The 22,663-nt window shown below is 41.3% G+C and overlaps 1 protein-coding gene across 6 annotated transcripts in view; it reads left to right on the top strand.

The window, feature by feature from the left end:
* LOC105434032 (serine/threonine-protein phosphatase 2B catalytic subunit 2) overlaps positions 1-21,588 on the top strand; it is a 117,375-nt gene extending 95,787 nt beyond the window's left edge. For 3 of the 6 annotated variants that reach the window (XM_089082176.1, XM_089082170.1, XM_089082172.1), the window contains 4 exons: positions 11,654-11,738; positions 12,003-12,100; positions 12,402-12,617; positions 13,023-21,588. In XM_089082176.1, the coding sequence (XP_088938302.1) occupies positions 11,654-11,738; positions 12,003-12,100; positions 12,402-12,595 (377 nt within the window). In that variant the 3' untranslated portion in view covers positions 12,596-12,617; positions 13,023-21,588. The remainder of the gene's footprint in view (positions 1-11,653; positions 11,739-12,002; positions 12,101-12,401; positions 12,618-13,022) is intronic. The other 3 variants (XM_089082171.1, XM_089082174.1, XM_089082173.1) reach the window with 2 other exon arrangements.
* The last annotated feature ends 1,075 nt before the right edge of the window (positions 21,589-22,663 follow it).

Below are 22,663 nucleotides of genomic sequence, written 5' to 3'. Positions count from 1 at the left end.
CGAAATATTATTTTCTCGTTTATTGAGTTCATTTTTCTCTTCGTTCCTGTATATATATATATATATACACATATATCTCTATCTATCTATATATATACTTACATATTTCTATCTTCATCATCTTCTACTTCCTTTAAACGTGCTGCATAACTGTCCTCGGACTTTGGATTAAGCTAACATTTATAATCGCCCATTAATTATCGGAGAACACGCCGTTAAACGCCGTTTTCACTTCCGTTTCCTTCCGTTTTGACACTGTTGATTCTGTTGTATTACACATCGCCGCCTTTGTATCATACATATTCTCCTTGTCTACTTACGTGCTGAATTAATCGTCACGATAATCTCACCTTCCGCCTATCTCTTTGTCTGTCTTTCTCTTTCTCTCTTTCTTCGTCGTTTTGTTTTTATCTACGTTTTGCGTTATCTCGTTAAGCCTTCTCTCTACTTGCTTCTTGCGCTTCTCGTCAATGATCAAGCACACCACTCAAATTTATTCGATAATAACGCATCCAATCTGTTCCCTAATTCGAAGCCACGTTTCGAAACGAATGCAAATTTGTTGTCGTCGTCGCGATAAAATAAGTGGTAAAGAACGAAATGGGGATGTTTTCCGAAAGTAAAAGATGCCGCAAGGCAAGAGACGAATCTCTCTTTCCCGAGATTTCGCGAACGCTTTCTTCTCGGCACCTTACCGTGTTTCCGAATCCAAAATAACGTGACGCAAATGCGCGCGATGGGAAATACGATCGCTCTTCTGCACGGTTCCACGACTCGCAAGACCCGTCGCCTATAATAACAGCAGATTCACAGCAGTAAATTTATGCTCGTCTCGAGAAGAGCTTCATAAAGCTCAGCGGATTAGTCGAGAAAGTTCGGTGAATATATATATATATGCCATTCGACCATTTTCTCTTTCTCTCTCTCTCACACTGTTCTGTCTTCAACCCTCACTCTCTTGCGCTCTCTCTCTCTCTCTCTCTCTCTCTCTCTCTCTCTCTCTCTCTCTCCCCCTCTTCCTCTCTTTAACTTTCTCTCGCTCTCTTTCACTCACTCTGAGATTTAGCCGGCGAATTTCCGCATTGCATTCGTTATGGCGTTCGCGACACGGTTTTATGACTTTGAAACCACCCCTTTACTCCTTCTCTCTCCCCCCCTCCCCCAAGCAATATCTAAAACAGCCGCCGTGTCCCCGTCTCTCGTTTGAGTTTCGCTCGTTTGACTTGAGTTCGGTTTATTTACGCGCTTTACAATGCAGCGTGAGATATCTCTCTTGTACGCTCGGATATATGTGTGTGTGTGTGTGTGTGTGTGTGTGTGTGTGTGTGTGTGTGTGTTTTACGTGTGCGCACGTGGAATGCCGTTTGTGTGGGTTTACGTGTGTTGCTTGCTCGTTCTCTTAACAACGTCCAGCGAACGAACATTGGACACTCCACTAACAATGCTTCCGGTTTTACGGTTGTGCCCGGACCTGCCAGATCCGGTACACATCCATAAGATTCCTCTTCGCTCGACCGGGGTCGCCGATAACACACTGAGCGATCTCGGTCCATCTCCGAACAGTTCAAAGAACAATATTCGCCGTTTCGTCCGTTTGCTTTGAAATGCATACATCTATTCTGACGTATGTGCATAGAATATCTTCTCTCCCAACACATGAGTAACATCTTGCCGAAATTCGCTTTTATTAAGATCCAATCGTGTTTTAGGAGTAGCAGGACCTACGTCCCTAAACTTCCAACGAAACTTAAATTTAATTTATTACTCAGTTAAATCGTTATAGAAAAATTTTAGGAAGGAACGTTAAAAACTTTTATTTTCCTGCTTCTTAATTCTTCTCGTGTAAAATTAAAATATAATAAAGTATATTTGTTTGACAAATTTATTTTTATTTTTTTATTTAAATTTACCTTTTTTAGTGTGTGACAATATTATTGCAAAAATATGTAAAAATACATGTATAAAACATAATGCGCAATTTATATTGCAGTTGTGACTGTATGATCGCTTAAAGCGTTATAAATAGACGTGTCTGATGCTTATTCGATAGCGAGAGATATTAAAGTCCGACGAGTATCAGTCGCAACATCTGTCCGAAGGTGCCGCTTAGGCTTCTTAATTTCTTATCCGATCACGCGGTATCGGAGAAAAATCGATCGCTTCTTAATTCGAATATCTGCGCATATCCGTCACCGTTGAGAGTCGTATTTAATTAACCGATCGCGATCGATAGGATCTCCGACGATTTCCAATTAGCTCCGGTTTCCAGCCGCGGACGGCGGCGCGCCATGTAGGATTCGCCTACCTCGCACGGCTTTCCGCGTCTCTCCTCTCCGCGAGGCTTCTCGAGCGAAATCCGGAGCAGCAAAAGAGGCTTTCGGCCGCTCCGGAGGAGGCGCCGGAACGGCCCGGGAAGGTATATCCGATCGATAGAACGCACCGTGAGCTTCCGTGAGACAACGAGGGAAGGCCACGAAGCATCGATCAACCGTTTCTAGCCGGCCCCCTTTCGAAGCGCGGTTCCATCGGCATCTCACCCTCTCGTCGACTCCGAGTCAATCGTTCCTCCGCAGCCCCACATTCCGGCGCGTCCCTTCGCGATCCGAGCTCGCAACGATTCCGGGCCGATCGGTCGAGCCAGAGGCGATCTCGCGCGACGAAATCGAGATCGATAATTATCGTCGCGAGTGCGCGACGCCGGGGGATATTGAGAAAACAACGTGTTTTTCGCGAACGCGAATCGTGAGCTTTTCTCCTTCGCTGAACGTCGTCATCTCTTCGTGGCATGGATTTCTCGCGCGGTTTACCGAGAGTTAATACCGGCGATCGTTTTTCTCCCTCGAGTGGACACGTAGAAATCGAAGACGAAAGGATCCGCCGGGATGGGTCACGTCATTCGATTCGAGAGATACGCTGAGATCGATGCGAAAGATCGAACGATTTGACATCGCTCGTCTCGGATTTCCGTGGAGAAGTTTACGCAACACGATTGACGACACATTCTATTGTCAGGTTCTCTCTCTGCCCGTTACTCCCGATATTAGATATCTCCTTCTCGAGGTGAAGAAAGATAAAAAACGACGTCCGGCTGTAACGACTTCAGGTCGTGGGACAAAAAGGGGAGTCCACGAGGCGTCTCCACGCGAGATCATTTTTCACCTTCTCAGGTGAATCAGCTGCGACATCGTCCATTTTCTTATATATTTTCCATTCTCCCCGAGCGTTCTTACCAGCATAAAACCTTGCGATTCTTCATCTCGTTTCCTACGACAATCGATAGAAACTCGTCGCGTCCAGGAATAAATTCAGGCGCGTCGTTCAGATTCGTCGAATCGGCAAATTAATCCTCCATTTGTAATATCGATGTCTCTATATCGTTTTGCTTTAATAAGTGATTTTCTTGTTAAAGCATATCCCTTTTACTATTCAATTTCATCATCCTTGTCGGGAATTAAAATCAAAATTGTTTCCGTAATAATTGAAAAAAAAAAACCAACGAGACGATTCAGAGGAGCAATATACGTATTTCAACGAGAAGAAATTGTATTACGTATCTTAAGGGTTGATTCTGAATCGGAAGGGGTGCTTCGAATGCTTCTCTTTAATTGGCCAGTGTGAAGCGATTCTCGTTGCCGCGTTATCGCGCGTTTTGATCGAAGTGAGGAAGGGTCCTTCTCTGTGTTACTTTATTTTTACACTCCATCGAAGCCTTTAATAAGCAAACTATTCAACCACGATGTTTCTCCCAGCCTGTCTTTATCCCGCGACAGTCGCGCCCTTCGATGTCGTCGCCGTCATCGTCGTCGTCGTCGTCGTCGTCGTCGTTGTTGTCGTCGTCGTCGTCGTCGTCGTCGTCGTCGTTGTCGTCGTCATTGTCGTTGTTGTCGTCGTCGTCTGCTTTTCTCTTTCTTCCCTCGCTACCTTCAAACCTCTCTCTTTCTCTCTCACCGACACGAACACTAGAGAAAGATCTCAAGAGACATGTTACGCGTTCACGTCGATTCATGCCGTGCCCTCGGTTGCACAAAACTGCCGGACATACTTTTCCACTCCACGAAAAAAAAATCACCCTATTGGCCGACATCCGACGTCGGGCATTAATTTTTCTCACTCGTTCTCTCACTCTCTCTTTCTCCCGTGAACGTTATTATATATATTCTAAGTCTTCTCTCTCATTCTCTTTGTCACAATCCTTCGTACACAACCCAACTCTCTCTCTCCCTCTCTCTCTCTCTCTCTCTCTCTCTCTCTCTCTCTCTCGCTCTCTCTCTCTCTCTCTTTCACTGCCACTCTGATCTCTCTTTCTATTTTTTTGTTTCTCTCTCTTTCTCTCTATTTCTCTCTGCCCCTGAATCTGCTCGTTTGTTATCGTCTTTATGCTTAAGTTACCTCTTTGAGTTACGTTGAGTACGTGTATCCTTTACTTAACTCGGTCTCCGCCAGCCGCCGAGCGTTATATCTTTTGATTACCAGTTTTCTTTTGCGCATGCTATATAGTGTAAACTTAATCTCCTAGGATTAACCGAACGAACTAGTACTTAATATTCACGTAGATCGCGAGAGGATCACGCTCGCCAGCTTACGTGTTACGATAAATATGATAACGGAAGGCGTTCCGCCCGACGGGACGACACGCTGGCTGGCTGGCTGCGTCCTCGAGCGATCCTGCGAAAATTTATTAATCGACTTCTTTTTCTCTTAGACAGTTGCTCCAGGAAACTTCTATTCGTAGCGACGTTGTGCGCCACGTATAATAATAATTTCACGTGCGACTGTGGCCGCTGCGTTACGTCGAGATTACCTTCATCTGTGATTTAATGAGTTTGTTTGACTTTCACAGACCAGTCGGAATTTCGGAAAGAAAGAAAGGAGATTATTTATCTCTCGCTATCAAATTTAACACGAGATTCGCTATTTATGACTTAGACATTTAAAAATCTCCTTCGATGAAGTAATCTTTGACGTGTCCGAGTTTGCTAATAGCGATCGTACATTTTATGTCACAATTTCTTCTTGTTCAAAATTCAAGCGATCTTCAACTTAAGTGATTTTAAACGTCTGAAATATTATATGGTGCATATGAAGAATTAAATCTCTTTGTCTATAATGGAATTAATTTAATCCTTCATACGTTGCAATTTTATTATCTGAAACGAACCGAATATTACATCTCTCTTGTACGTCGCTCAAGTTTAGCAATCTCGGCGCAGACTGAAATCATCTATTTCATACTCTAATCGACTATTTTCTTCATATTTGCAGTATTCGTGTCCTTAAAAAAATGGCGACATTGCGAGCGTAACTGTGCTCGTTTACGGGAATTTCAATATCGGCAAAGTTGCTCGCGCGCAATGATTTTTACGCATTCCGTTAATTCAAGTTTATTTTGCAAAATGTCTGAGTATTCCTAGCGGGTTTCCTCGCTTCAGTGCGATGAATTTTAATGCGAAACGTTTCCCACGTTCGTCATAGTCATGGTGGTATGATACAAGCTTTCCCCAGAGATTTTTCTCGTGTCGGTTCAAAATGTGACACGGGCAGCCTTGCCCGTGATTTCCGGAGCTTGTTTCGTAATTACACGCGGACGGATGTTGAGAGTATATGTTATATTCTCGCGAAAGAAAAATATCGTCGTTTTCCACGCCGTAGCATGAACATTCTTCCGACGAGCGACTTTGCCGATTTTCAGAAGCTCCAATAGCGGATTAACCTATTTAAAGAAACAATTTTAATAAAAAAAATTACGAAAGTTAGTTTCTAAAGAGAGCATCGAATATTATCATTTTCATAATTAACGTTAAAGCTTTCGAAGGAACGTAATTGCGAAACGTACGGGTTTTAGCGTTTCGCCTGATCCGCTACTGAGAGAGAAATAGTCGTGAACGACTATTAATAAAAAAAGAAAAAAAAAAACGTAAAAAGAAAAGAGACGATATTAATACGAGAGAATAGAAAATCGTCTAATCGCACATGCTTGATTGAATGCCACTTACGCTGTGCACACTTGTTTTTTCTTGTCTGTTCTATGTGTTGTTTCCTTTTGCGCCATAATTCTACAACCATCTCATCGCGACCACTCTACCATCACCACCAACCACCATCACCACTACCAACCACCAACCACCACCGACACCAACCAAACAACCATCCGCAAATCGCCAAATCAAAACAAAAAAAAATCTTTTTAAAAAAAATAAACACGTCTTCCCGTACGGAATGTGATCCGAACGAACCGACCAAAAATCTCCGCCACTCTCTATCTCTTCTCTTCGGCCGCATTTGACGCTGCTCTCACATTGTTGGTTACTTCTGTCCTTTTACTTACGTCCACTACGCTCAACCATCGGTAAACCAACCATGGGCGCACCATGGCCGCCATGGTAACCCGATGGTAACCCGACGGTGTCCGGTCCGAATACGACCCCACCTACCATCGCGTACGGTGAGTTGTTTTTTTGTTGAAAGTGCGAGTAAGAACCTACACACTACTATCTCTATCCTCTGCTCTGGCTCTCTATCTCTATCTCTATCTTTCCATCTTTCGATCGTGAACGACGAACCCGCGGGGGACTCAACGCCGTTTTTCCTCCCCCATATACGAGTGCGCGAATTTAACGAAAGCGAGCTCTCCGAGCTCTCGATCCTCCCCCTCGAGTAACGAGACTCGATAATTACGAAATGTAAGATAATTCTCCGCGCCGCGGAGAGAATTAGCGTCGATCCCCGCATTAACGAGCGATAAACCTCGTTAACGGCCACGATCTCGCTCTACCTCCCCCTTTGGAAACCCGAGGGAGTTAGATTTCGAAGGGAGATTTCAGTCGCGGGTTTGGTTAATCGCGACGGCGTTCAGTTCCCCGGCTGCAGTCGTTCACGATTCGAACGCAAAATATACAAATAGGAATATGTCTAACACCCAATGGCGCCCAACAGTCGCGTTGCTCGATCCGTCGTTGATCCTCGACTGCTGTGCCTCGAATTTATCGTCGTTATTTTCATATTTCATATGTAAATTAATTAACACGAATACGCATAAAAATCGCAACAAAAAGAAAATTGACATTCAATTGATTTTTTAATAAAAAAAATTATAAATTTTGATTTGTCGGAAACTTTCCAAGATATTTCTCTCCCGGCAACAGTCGTGGATTAAACACTCGCCATTGGGTATACGATCCTTCCTATTCTCGATGAACGGTCCACATAACGAGGCATAGGCGTCGCATTTCTGTTCTAGTTTTATTCGCAAAACGAAAAAAAAAAAAAAGAAAGAAGAAAATACGCGAGAGCGTTCGTGCGAGGTTGTTACGTGCGGCGGCGCCTATGACTAGATCAATGTCGAAGGCCCGTCGTTGCAAAATGAGCGACACCTCCGACCTGCATTCGAAAAGATCGTTTGATATCTCGAGCCGACTTGATCGCCTATTTGGCAATATCGTGCCCACGTGGGGGACATCAGCGACGAGCATCGGTGATGTGTAAGATAACGGTTATTTGTGTCGCGGTATTGTGAGAATAATTGAAGAGCAAGAAGCGACAAGCACGCCCGCTTCACAAGTCGGTTCGACGGGGTAGCGGCTTCTAAAACTGCTTTTGGGAAACCCGATAGAGCACTAGTAATCCTGCGCTATAATTTCGAGCACAGGAAGACGTATTATATTGAATCAGGTCGATTGGAGTCGCTCGTAGGTTCATTTTTCCAAAATCAAATATTAATTTAATGTTAAAATAATTAAAAATTTCCATTGGTTATTTTGTTCCAATTTCTCATAAAAAAAATAGCGTACACACTTGGAGGTACACTAAGCACAATGATTTTTGATTAACGTCCCGAGATTAATTTGGGCTGACAATTAATTCACGGATCCATAAATTTGCGAGGGACGAGTAGCTGTATTGGATTTTATTCATTTGGGGACGATGAGAAAATGAATGAGAAATCGTCGAGAACGCTCGACGGGCCTGCGGCATGCTTAAAACTCGGTGCCAGACTCGACTGCGTTTTGATAAATGTTAGCTCGGTAGACAACTGTCGCAACGGCGTGCACGCGAAAATAACATCGGATCGCGTTACAAACGGCGATCATTACAACATGCGGGTCATTACAATCTTCGTTTCCAGAGCCGTCCTGAATTTCGAGTTTTCGAGCAATCCCGATTGCTCGAGTGCTCTTATGTTCTTTCGCGCGGTAATCGTCATTCAACAGCGACATTCAGTTCGCGGTGAAGGAAAGCGAATCTTAGAGTAGAATTATGAACTCTTCGTTAGCTTCCCGTCTGAACGCGCGTCGTACGATACGCGATACGACGCGTAATCGAAACCGCGTTGAAGTAAAATCGCTCACTGAAATATCGTCGTTACGCCTCGTGCGATGTTGCAAGTCACACGATGATCTACGTTTGGTTTTCGCGAATTGTGCCGCTACGCTAAAACGTTATCGCGGGCGTATCCGTGCGTCATTCACGGCGTACGATTCTCGAATTACGCTATTTCGAGCGCGCCGAGGTAACGCCGTTGCGGCAGATTACGTGTGCGTAACCGTGCGCTGAACACATAAATGTATAGAGAGCAAAAGGCTTGATCTGTTGTATAAGTTTTTGTAGTTGACGTGTACACGTCGTTGTATGTGCCGCATCCTCTCCGTTTGCGTGAGCGCAGGAACTGTCCCAGGGCTGTGTGTCGGACACAGCTCAATCGAAGAGCAAGAGGTTTTTTTTCAGGACGAAATAAGAGCGACTTTATTTTTTTTTTTTCTTCGTCACAGGAATCACGCGAGAATCCCCAAACGTCACGAGCGTAATTTTCCAAATTCCGTCGCGAGGGAGAGTTATATAACGATCGGGACTCGCGGCGGGCGCCACGAAATTGCTATCTTCGGCTCGCGAAGGCCGAACGTCTAATATTCGACGTGCCTCGACTCCGATTGATCTTCAATCGCGACGAGAAATGGCGTCGGTCCTCGCGAACGAGCCGCGAGTCGTTTTTCCCGCGCGATCGCGATCCCGCGAGAATTCTCTCGTTCGTGGAATCGGCGAAATCGTATCCGGGTAATGTACGGATAATAAACTTCCAAGGGCGGAGTAATCTCGTTATGGTGAAAATTGCGGCTAAAACCCGATACTCGCTGCCGACGAGCTCGCGCGCGGCAACGATGCTCGTCGACGTCGCGTCGTCTCGTTTCCGCCGATAGGCGGAATCTCATAACCGAGCGGAATGCCCGTGGTGCAATCACGAGATTTCGGGATTACGCGAGATTGAAACGCACAGCGGAACGCACCTGCGCGCACGTCGAAATAATTCTTCCACGCCAGTCGGAAGACTCGCGAAAGACTCGTCTCGAAGCGACGATCTCGTTAATTACAGGAAGATATCGTATTTAATTGACCCGTTGTAAACGCGCGTCGTAAACGTTGACATTCGGCGCGGTCATTATATATTTAAAGACATCCCGCTGATCAATCCATCTGCGACAGCCGCCAATCTTCCGTCGTGCCTCCGACGTGACGTTCGATCGATCTGCGTTTCGGATGGTCTCGCCGTCCCCGAAAACAAAACGCCCGTCGTACGGTCGGAGATTCCGTCGAACGACAGGAAAGATTGAAATTTCGTATCCCTCGGACGGAGGCTGACAAATCGGGCGATACGTTATCGTGACAGCGGCCTAAGGGGATCGCGGATCCGTGCCGTAAATCATTAGAATAGCGGAATCGCGCGCGGTCTCGATACTCGTGTTTCGTCGACGCGCGACGAGAAAACGACGTCGATATTTTCGGCGCGGACCTCTCTTCCGATCCGAATTTCGATTTAGCCGGGGATGACGAGCGCGCGGTGACACGCTGCTAAGAGATGGCTTGTTTTCTCTTTTTCTTTTCGGACGGTGAACAAGATGGAAAAACTTGCGGGCGAAACGACGCGCGAGTAGGATCGCGCGATTAGGATAAAATTGAATACATCACCCCGCTCCTCCCCTCCCCCTCCCCCCGTAAGAAACGCTGCATTGTTTTCCCGAGTGCTAGTGCCAGTCTCGTTGAAAGCAGCTTTCAACCGAATCTTCCCAACGCGAAAGCAAAAGCAAAAGAAAAAAAAAAAAAAAAAGAAAGAAAAGAAAGAAAAAAATAATAATGATATTTTAGCGTCCTGATGAAAAAAAATGTAGGGGGAGAAAAAAGAGAGAGAGAGAGAATCTCCCGTCTCCTCTCTGCATTTCTCGCTGACGGAAGATTTTAGCGGCGCTATGGAATGAATTTCTCCTCCGTTCCTCGTTAAGGTACAATCGATCGAGCGGCAAGGCTCGACCGCTGCGTCAATTAACGAGCAAACAGATAAACCGATGGCTCGGCGCGAAAGAGTCGTCGTCCCGCTCGTAACACTCGTGACACCTTTCTCACCTTCTCCCTTCGCGATTCTCCCTTCATGGGAGATTCCGCCGTGACAAAACCACCGTGAAATGCCGTTCGACGCTTCTGCTCTTCGGTGCGTTCCAGTTTTTCGTTTCGGGCAAACAAGTATAACCGCTCGCCGTTGATTCCGTCGTGGATACGGGAGATACGCGCGCTGCGACTCTTTCGCAGCTGATAACGAGCCTCGAAAGAGGTAGCAGGCCATTGCCGAGGCGAAATGGTAACGATAAGAGTTTGTAGTGGCCGATGGTGCGTACGTTTCACGCTTGTACAGCATGTGCATGCCTCTTTTTTTCTCTCGCATCGAGTTTATCGCAATCTTGATATACATGCATAGTACATACACAAGTACATACACACATACACATATATAAACGCGCGCGCGCGCGCGCACGCACACACACACACACACACACACACACACACACACACACAATTTATTTTTGAAAGATACATTATACTTACGCACGTTTACGCAGCTTTTGGTGTACGCGCGTTCGCAATCGCGTGCTCTTCGCGCTTTTCTTCTTGTCTCTCTCTGTCTCTCTCTCTCTCTCTCTCTCTCTCTCTCTCTCTCTCTCTCTCTCTCTCTCTCTCTCTTTCTCTTTCGTTTTTCTTTAAAATTGATGAGTCTGTCTTTTTTGCGAAGAGTACGGATTTCGCTTTCTTTCTTGCGAACGCGACAAAACACGTGCATATCTTTTTTTTTATTACGCGGCTGTTTGTGTATGTCCTCTTCCTTTTGTTCGTGATATGCACAGAGACCTTTTGCCTGTAGTTTGGCGTTGTTGTCTTGGCGTGACCCGATGAGAATAACGAGTGATTATTAATAACGTAATGTATCCTCCGGTAAGCTCTGTGGTATGGATAATGTAGAATAGTTAACGTGCGACAGCGAGAATCATCGCAAGTGATTTGCAAACGCGACGACGAACGCGTGGCAAATCAGTGACGAAGCAACGTGGCGAAGCCACTGAGTCTCTTGATTAAAATACATTGTAATTTGATGGAGTATTCGTGTAATAATGCTACTAATCTGTTAAAGAATACTTTGATACTCAGATAAATTGAAAATTTGTAACAAAAATACCTATCAATCTTTGTTTTTTCTTATTCTTGATTAACGTAGTTATTGTTGTACATTCAAGAATAATCATTCATTTTTTTTGCTATGTTGATCGTCACTAGATGATCTAAGTGCTAGATATTCCATTGTTATGCGATTGCTATAATATGTCTCTAATATTTATAGGTGCAGCAGCTAATCTACGTAAGGAAGTGATTAGAAACAAGATTAGAGCCATTGGTAAAATGGCGCGTGTCTTCTCCGTCCTGAGGTCAGTAAACGATAAAACATGATATCTATGGAAATTTTAAATATGTCACAAAATGTCCTTAAATATTTTAATATAAAAATGTAATAGATTATCTAGAAAACTCGAAATTTTTAATGACGGTTTCCTTTAATACGTTTAAAACTGTGACAGAGTTATAAAATTATAAGAAAAGTTGACGCACACTAACTAATTATTTTACGACTACCTAATATATTTAAATTATTTAATTATTATTAATATATATAATTTAAATTTCCGTTTCAGAGAGGAGAGCGAAAGTGTGCTGCAATTGAAAGGCTTGACGCCAACTGGAGCTTTACCACTCGGTGCATTATCTGGTGGCAAAACCTCTCTGAAAAACGGTAAGGATTTTATGAAACAACGTTTGGACATTAGAGAAAAATCGTAATTCAGTCTCGAATTTGAAAGCGTAGTGAACTGTGTAATGAACATAATACTTAATCGTCCTGTGCAAGGCGCATTAAGAAGGTAGAAAGAGCGGATACTTTTATCACTGTTCGTGGATAATAAGCGTCTCACAATAGTACTGGATAATCACAAAAGAGAGAGAGAAAATTGAATTCTCGCTGAAGTGGTTCTCTTACACGCGTTTTGACATTCCGTTTATTTTATCCTCTTTTCTTTTTCTCCCGTCCCGTGCAGCTCTCCAAGGCTTCTCGCCGAATCACAAAATTACCTCGTTCGCCGAGGCCAAGGGTTTGGATGCCATAAACGAAAGAATGCCACCGAGGAAGGACGCGCCGCCCACGCCGGTGAACGAGGAGAAATCCGTGACAAAGCCGCCGCCTCCTGCGGGAGACAAGCGGGACCACAACATGCCGCAACCGCAATCGTGAGCCCCACACTCGTCCAATCAAGGTACGCGTCCAAGCCACCTACGTTTAGGTCCTAAACGTCAAGAGACAGAGGAAAAGCTTTGCTTTGCCTCCGCTCGGCTTACACGCTGTTTAGCGTGTTGTCCTGACCGATCTCGACATAGCCGGGTGATTGATTTATCAGAGTTAATAGGAAATTTTTGATAATTTTGATCTCTTTTACGAAAATGCTCATTCTTTAGGTAATATGAATTTCTTAGCCATTAATTTACAGTAATCCGATGTTTTTTCGTAATACGATAAAATCGTTTTAACTTTACGAAAAAGATCTGTACTCTTTAAACAATGTTATTCATTTGATACTACCGTTAGAAAAAGAAATTAGAGACAGGAGTATGTTATTGGATCTAAATGCTATCATATTAACGTAAAGCGAACGTTTTTCTAGATGGCGGATGGATGGACGGGTCCTAAGATCCCGGCGCTATCGCCGCTACCACCGAACATTTGCAAACCATTGCTCGTCTCTCCCCCCCCCCCTCCGGCTGTTACAACCAGTGCGCTGTTCATCGAGGAGTCAGGAGAAACCATCGCCGCCGCGAGAGAAAGATCAGAAATGGACGGACGGAGGGTCGTGAAGCGAAAGCGACTTTTCGTCGATGCGATTTTCAACGAGCATCGTCATCGGCTCTGGTGCGCACATAGTAGAAGAAAGCAGCAGTCAAGAAAAGGGGGCCGCATGAAGATCGAGAAACGTCCAGTCGGGCGTTTCGTAGCAGATCTCCTCTTTTCCGAGGATTTGCCTCCGTTTCTCTTTTTCGCGTATACTGTACTCGCGAATCGGAGAACAAAAATGTTAGCCTCCCTTTTACGATGAGCCGCGCACGCGACGTTCTCCGATCTCTCTCCGTTAGCACGATTGTCCCTTTCTTTCTCTCTCTATTCTTGCCTTCATTCACTCCGTTTCTCGCTCTTATCCTCTCTTCCCCACATCCACGAAACGTGTACATTATCCGCGTATCTCTCGCGGATTAATCGACCCGATGTACATATGTACGCGCGCGTGTACGATGTATCAACGACGAAACGGAACATTAGAGAACATATATCTTGTAAGTAGATTCGTTTGCATGTCGAATCGAATGTTCATGCATGAGAGGAGGAAACAATCTCTCCTGCTCTCTGTCGGATACAATTTCTCTCGTGTCTTTTCTTTCTTCAACGCAACAAAAAAGCGAGGGAGAGAGAGAGAGAGAGAGAGAGAGAGAGAGAGAGAGAGAAAGGGAGAGGGATGGAAAGAATGATTCGTGCGCGGTTACGTTTATCTAATGAGAGGAATCGCATAGACAGTGTGAAAGAGAGAGAATGAGAGGGAGAGAAAGAGAAAGAGAGAACGGACGAGCGGTCTCCGCCAAAGAAACAAAAAAGGCAGCTGGCCTGTCGTCACGGCGGAGCTTCCGGTTTTAGGATTTTACTAGGTTCTTAAGATGTGTCCACCCGGAGTAACGCGTAAGGGCATCCCCTGCGCCTGGGATGGTTACTTAAATCTTAAGTCGAGCTAAGCTTAAGGCTAAGTCGTAAATTATATATATATATATATATATATATATATATATTTTATATATATATATATATATACACACACACACACACACACACACACACACACCCACACACACACACACACACACACACACACACATATATATATATATAATGATATCGGAGAATTTATTTAATATACATAAATATTATAAATATTATATATTATATATTATATATTATTATTATCATTATTATTAATTATTCATTATGTAATCCGAATACCGTGTTTTTCGCTGCCGCGCGTGCACACGTCCGTCACGATCGCACGAAATAATTAACGCGCGAAAGACATGCACGTCGAACGCGCGCATCGTTTTCAAGTACACTCATTACGATATAATCTATCTTGGCCGTTCTGCCCCAAGGATTCATTCAACATTCTCGTTCGTGCGATGTCGAAAAAGGTATCTCGTTTTCGTTGTATCTTCATTTCACGGAACTGCACACGGCCATATGATCTTACACGCAAGATATTCATTATTTGTTAAGTTATTGAGATGAATCTCGCTATATTGTATAACGATCGTCCAGCCGGTTTCAATAGCAACTATCGCGTTTTTCGTTTAAAGTGAGCCATCGGTTTATATCACGCAAGAATCTCGTTCGTGTTACACAGCGCAGCGACGGGCTCGATGTATATCGTTTTTATTACATGATCTCTCTTTGTAAACTTCCATTTTATTATATATTTTTTTATGATATCGTAGAGAATGAATTTATGATTAAATACATACGAAAACGAGATAGTTTTAAATGAAAGCGCTTTTCTTGACAAAACGTCTCAAGAAGAGACTTGATCCCGCATGAATGTGGATTCCAAAACATATGTATTTAACAGTGAGCTATAACACGTATGCTCGATTAGACATGTGATGCATATCTCTTGTTCCAATTAGTCGCACAAGTTTGCTAGAAAGAGCCATTCAAATTGAAACAATTGCTGGCACACCCGGTAGGGCAATCGTAATACGTTACTCGGGCGTGAACTCAGCCAATAGGCTCGAAATTAAAATCTGATAGTAGGTCATAATGGTGCTGGAAGAAATGCGCAAGCTAGTGAGAGTTAAAAGAAAGAGGAGACAATGCATTTTCAAGAAAGCAGCACCTTGAGCCAGTCAATCTATTATCTCAAACGTGCGTTTGTGCTCCCGATAATCTGATAATAAGCCTGAAACCACAGCCGTACTCTGCTTGTACCTGGCGCCGAAAGTGAATCCTTGCCGTTAGTTAGTGACAGCGGTACAGAACGGCCGAACATGAGGCAAAAACTCGAGAACCGTATCGCGAAATGACGACGTATCGTAAAATTTTGCGGATAATATATTACATTTTTGCGAGTTACTTATTTCGAGGAATGGATTCTACGGGGGAGTAATAATCGTTGGGATGAATAAAATGTTTCTCGTATGGGGAAACGAACGCGGTCGTCGAGACGCTTCCGCTTCGATCGTCCGCGCTGTCACGCGCTCAATACGCTTGTCGCACATGACGTCCCGAAGATAATCAGAATTGAGGGCGGTTACTCTCGTCTCTCGTCTGTAATATTTATAGTAATAATCGCTCGCGGTCGTATCGCGGGATTTTGTCGTCGTTTTCGCTGTTTTTTCTACCTCTTCTCTAGAAATCGAGACGTCGCATTCTTAGCGAGCTTCGCGAGCTGAATTAGCGTCGACGAGCAGCGCGGGGGATCGCAAGCCTAATCATATCGGGTATACCGGGTAGAAGAAAAAGTGTAGATGTGAGAGATTCGAGATAGAGCATCTCGGGAAGCCGAATGATGGCATCGTCAGCGTTACGGTCTGAAACATAATAAAAGTAATGAAAGAATATTATAATAAATGAAATAAGATATATATCTCTCTCTTCTCACTACGATATAAAATATACAGTGAATAATAATTCTATCTCTCTTTGCTACCAAGTTGTACTTATTCTTAATTAATTTACTTGTACAAAAGAATGTGTTAAATAATAATGAAATATATAATATAATATACACATAATTATATATATAAATAATACATATTATAATTATATAAATATAAATATATATATATATAAATATACATATATATATAAAAAAAGGAATACTACGATATATACAGGATGTCTCAGAGCTATCGCCACTCCTTTCATCTATGGAGTCCCTCAGATTTTTCCTTAAATGAATATTTCTGCAAGTGTCATCGATTTCCCACGATTTACTTTTCAAAATTCAAAAAAGACTTGAGTAAAAAGTTTTCGTCTTTTTCTCCTTAATTACTTGTAATTCAGAAAGTATCGGTGTTACTTCTATAAAAAAAAAAAAAATAATAATAATCGATTCCAAATCGAAGTATTCCTAGATGAAAGAAGCCGCCACAATTCCGAGTTATTCTGTATACACACGTGTATACATATACATTACAGTGTTGGTTATATCTGATATTATCGCATCATTATGATTACGACGCGATTATTATTCATTTTAATTATGATCTAATTATTGCCATTGTCACTGCTGTCGCCGTTGCAATCGCTACACCGTTATTACTTGTAACTATCGCTATCACGAAACACGAGGCGCATACAACATTCAGCGTTATAGTGATTTTCGGAATGAAACGACACGCGGGTCAAATTAATAAATGCACATACGGCATATACATATGTATGTTGATACGATTACGATTGTCACTTGCGCTGCGATACGACGAGGGTGACATGATAATGATGATTCAGAACGTCATTTAAGTCACTCCCGTCTATCCCCTTGGTTGTAGAAGTGATCCGTTCTATGAATGCAAAGAGAGAATTGTGTGAACGCGAAGAATGAATTAAAGGACTTCCCTTTCGTATGCACGAATTTTCACGGACCATTTACCTTTCGGATAATAGTCTTGACTTGTGCCTTGTTTAGACGTTTCTAATCGTTTCCAATCAACTCGCGATTCGCACACCCCCTACACTCGAACAAACGCACCTCCGACGTTATTCCTTTGTGAGAAAAATACTTGACAATTCGGATGTTGTTACTCGTCGTCTTTTTTTTTTTTTTCGAAGAGAAGGTCTTCCCCGGTGACTTCTTGCGGATTGAAAGAAATTGATTCTTCGCGCTTTCTCGGTGGTGTAGCGTAAATCTTTGCGATCAAATTAATTGATTTTACTCAGAAAGCTGCGGCGTTATCTCGATTCGGACAATCTATTCTGCAATAGAACGATCCGGCAGCAATTGCGATTACTCCATCAACGCATACGGACACGGACATCCTGTTCATTCACTTGAAAAAAATAGCGTCGTGCCGACACTAAATATGCGTTTTATATTCCATAGATATAATACACGCGACGGTATTGCCATATATGTATGTAGAACGCGAGTTTTGGGTCACTCTTTGTACGCATCAAACGAAGTGGGAAAGAATAATCATGTATTACATCCTAATTCATACGACACACGTGCGTGCTATATATGTATACAGAGTGCCTCGCGACAGACTGTATTTATAAATTTGTTGTGCAATGTAAAATCAGTTCTTTCTTTAACAAAAATGAATTCTTGTTATTTGTTCAAATAACTAGATTTTTCAGTGAAGTTTTTATTCATAAAGTTTAATCATTGAGATAAATTGAAAAGTATGAGAAAATGAGAAGGAAAGATGGCATTCAAAGTATTGTTGAGAAAAAAATCGGCTTTCAATCCTTCAAAAGATCTATTGATAAATTAATTTGTCATGTAAATCGCGTAACACCCTGTATATACGAACACACACACACACACACACACACACACACACACAATTAAATATCATATGTATACGCAAAGCTTATATTTCTTGCGTTAGTCGCGTAAAAGCTTCATTTTGCTACACGCATACATACATACATACATATATACACATACACATTTATGATAAGTAAACTCTTTATGCGACGTCTTAGCACTATAACAGAATCGCTTAACTTCGAAAAGCGTCTTTCAGGGGAGATGCTTGCGCCTTTGTGCAGCAGAACATGACCTGCTGTCTTTCTTTTCTTTTTTCTTTTCTTTTTTTGCAAGCGACTGAACTAAAGTGCTGTGTAATTCTTCGTGGCTATGTTGCGTTCTATACGCATACTCGATAGCGTATCTTCATTGTGTATCTCTCGATTCACGATTGCGTGATTTAGCAATGAAATTAGCCGTTTGATAAGCGGAGATCTTGCCGGACTTACGTTTGAGCGTAACGAATTCTTGTTATCCTCGGGAATTACATAAATTTGAAAGTAAAGACTCGCGACAATTCCTTCCGATTGCGAATGTAACGCGAGATTTGCATTTTTTTTTTCATTTCCCACCTATAAATATGTGACGTCTTCGTGACGTTATCGTTATCGCCGCAGCCGAAACGGGAGTTTCTTTAACGTATTAATTTTCCACAGGATTGTTTCCATATTCCTTCTCCCATTGGCGAAAGTCCCGAAAGGGAGGGAAAGAAAAAGCACGGAAATTCGGAATATTCGGGGTCCCGCCCTCCCTTCTCGAGTCGCATCGAACGCAACTAATCGAGTTTCGCCGAGAGACAATTTTATGTACCTGTTACGACTGATTATTATCGTGCTGTACATCGCTAAGGGCAGCGAGAGAATACGTGTACATATATGTACATACACATGCCCGTGTGTGTGTGCGCGCGCGTATGTGTATATATATCTATATAGTATGTGTTATCGTACTGTTTATGATTGTTTTGTAACTATCGTTATATGTCATTGGCTGCTTGTTACCGACGGCTTGCGATCGACTAATTACGTCGCTGGAACCGTGTGTACATATCGAGTTTAAAGAAGGGCACATGGGGAACGTGCGTACGGGGGAGAGTCTGTTGCACCACTGCGCGTTGGTCCATTTCTAGATGCAGATTTTTATTAGAGTTCGTTTCCTCTCGTTTCCCTTTCCACCACTGTGAGAAGATACAAGATGCGAAACCGAATTATTTTCATTGCCAGACAATGATATTCTTGAATTCTTGCTCAATCATTCCGCAGCAGTGATTCCGCAGCAATAATTGTACGATTTAATTGCGATTACGATTAACCGACATTGGTACAACGGGCCTACGTCGTACGGACGTATCGTAGACCCAGTTTAATTTAACCTGCATATCACTTGCACGATTGTTTTTGCAAATGATGCGCGGAAGATAAGATACCCTACTGCTCTCTTTATCGAACTGACTGAAAACGTAAAGGAAAAAAAAAAAAAAAGAAGAAAAAAAAGGGAAAATTATGTCTCAAGAAAATGTACGAAGGGATCAGGTCTTGTGGATACGTTAACATCATCGTTAACGTATTTCTATTGAGAGATTCCCTTATTCCGCCATAAATTCCACCAACATTTCGGTTGTATCCTGTCCGATCGAGAGGCTCGAGTGTAGGATACTTTTCACGAATATTAAATTATTCATTTAATCTCTCTCTTTCTCTCTCTCTCCCTCTCTCTCTCTCTCTCTCTCTCTCTCTCTCTCTCTCTCTCTTTCTAATTACTTCGCGCGGCAGTCTATCCATAAAGCACGGCGTGATCCACACATTTCCCTGTTTAATAACTGTACCTGTCTAAAGTGTGTCGTTTAATTAAATCTATTTTCTACGCTCTGTGCCAGCGTCGTGTTTGGCGTTTTACATTGATAGATGAAAATGCCGATGAATCTCTTCGCGCGCAAAACGCGGCGTGTACCGCCCGGAATACGATCGGGCCGCAAGAAAAGAAAGCACACTTGGGGATTGCGCGACACTTTTAACTTTTTCCAGACGAAAGACAGAGATGTGTAGCCTTAGACTCCGTTTCTCTCGTTCTTTTCAGCGCCCGGTGGATGTGACATTATCTTCTTAAGAATAAAAATCGTGCAGGAAAATATAATAAATGCATCGGAAAAGTGTATGTGTGTGTTTCCCACCCAATTGCAGATTCGAAGAGTTTCGGATATGTGTTTCGTCGTTCTTGCGTAACGGAAAAGGAGACTTAAAAAAAATCTAGATTTGATGATAAGTCACAAGTTATATAATTGAATTTGTTGGTGATAACTGATGAGTTAATGAATCATAATTAACATTACAACAAAGATTTTAAGCGGAAATATCTCTTCAGCGAAAGAAGCACTTCTGTTGAAGAAAGTATGAGAATTACGAATTATTCTCTCAACAAAAGTTGCTTTCCAATTCGTAATTTGTCAAATATCTTATCACATTATTTTCGTTTCGTAATACATGCAGAGAGATTTTTCGGTAAGTAATATTATTAATGTCCATTTTTATCAATATAGATTAATTTTAATCCCGATTTAACTTATCTTGGTTCAATCCTTAAAATCGAAAAACGATAAGAAATAAATTAAACCGAAATTAATATTAATCTATATTTGTAGAAGAGTGGACACAAATTACTCTGAATGTGCATCCACGGGGGTAGATTGAGAACCTTCAAACAATAAAACGTCGACTTTATCGTGATATATCGTCTAAATTTTACTTTACAAAGGTTCATTTGAATTTTTGGGGAAGTCTTAGAGATTTGTGAGGGAGACTACTTTCAGGTTCTTTATCACCGATACGTAGTCATTGCTCCAAGTTGATTGCTATATCATAAAACGAATGGAAGAAAGAGAGAGAAAGAGGACTCGAGGAGATGATCCTTAGGTCCATCCATCCTGGGCAACGCTCGACAGCAACGCGCGAGAAACGCGAGAACCGTAATCGGACTCGATAATACTCGCGGCATTCGAAGAATGGCATTCAACGATAATGAAAAAGAGCTGTACATACATGTGCGTTTATTATTATCTACTTACTGTTACGAGACTTACTCCTAAGATCTTTTGGCTAAAAATACTTTATAGAAGCGACATCACGCATGGAGAACGACAAAAGAAAAAAAAAGTGCGAGGACCGCATCGCATACATTGTTTAGCGCCATTGTGACTCTATCCTCTTCTTAAAAGAAATAAGGATATATATACATATATGTATATTAAATATATGTATATATATATATATATATATATATATATATATATATATATATACATATTATATTTGTTTATATATACATATACATGACACACGCGCGCGTATATAGACGCATCGGTACTATTATTATCATTATTATGGTTACACGGTTCTTATCATTATTGATATCGTCTTCACTATTATAATTATCATTGTCGTGTGGAGAGAATACGATGAGTAATTATTATAAACTAAATAAAAAAGGAAATCTTACTTATACATAATTATAAATACGTCATGACGATATATTCGTAACGATTAATTATTACGGTAACATAACGACATTATTATTATAAATATTACCCTATTCCCATCTGTTGTGAATGTTTACGTTGTTTTATGATAATTAGAATATTCTAAAAATAAAGTCTATAATTTCCACGAAATTGTGTTATGTGTCGTTTCTTGTTCATAATAAAGAATATTCCACCAAATATTGAATATCGATATCATAATTATAATTTTATTTGTTACTAGGTGAATAGTGTTCTTCAAGAATAATCTTGTCTATGGTAATGTTACATTCAGCAATTATGGTAATGTTATTATTCAGCAGTTATGATAATGTTATTATTCAGCAGTTATGATAATGTTATTATTCAGCAGTTATGATATGTATAGGAATAAATTTTCAGATTCAAACATAATAAAAAAATATACAAGACGATTATCTAATCTATTTGAATAAAATTTGTATTTTTGAAGTTTCTATTATTATCAGCCAAAATAATTGATTAAAAGACATATAATTTATTCTCTTTTCAACCGAACTGTACATTCAGATAGATTATCAGGTAGATTAGTTCGATAAGATATATGTACATAATCCACTTAGAAGCTAATAAACAAATTAATAACAGCCGCATAATATTCATATTACAATTACATATTACAATTACATATTATAATTTTACATAAGTAAAGTGTGAAAATTAAATGATATATATATATTAATTTATTAAAATCGATTTAAATTATAAAAACAAGAAGAATGGTCAATTATGCGTTTTTGCGATTAGATTTGGTTTTTATATCTTGTTTTCAGCGCTCATCCTAATGATGCAATTTATTAAAATGAGGATATTCATATGGATTACGAGCACATATTTTTTCAATATCAAATTCAAGCATCACATATTAATTTTTGTATATGCATAGTTATTTGCCATTTTGTGTATTTTACATATGGGTTTACATGGATATTCAGACGTATGTTGTGCCAGTTGTATTGCGTTATCTGTAAATAACAAATGTCGGAAGAATATTATTCTGAGAAATTCGATATTCTTCCTTAAAGTTTATTTTAATTAATCTACAATTCATGTCAAAATTCAAGAATAAAATCCTATTTATAGGATTTGCGTGCCATATAATATAAAATATATAAAATTAAAAAATCTGAATACATATAAAATATATATTAAAATACATATGGTTAAAAATGTAGATAAAATTTCAGTC

Source organism: Pogonomyrmex barbatus, unplaced genomic scaffold (assembly GCF_055798465.1).
Source record: "Pogonomyrmex barbatus isolate J1 unplaced genomic scaffold, ASM5579846v1 scaffold5, whole genome shotgun sequence".
In the NCBI taxonomy this organism is placed as follows: domain Eukaryota; kingdom Metazoa; phylum Arthropoda; class Insecta; order Hymenoptera; family Formicidae; genus Pogonomyrmex; species Pogonomyrmex barbatus.
This window is presented reverse-complemented; position numbering and strand designations above follow the sequence as displayed.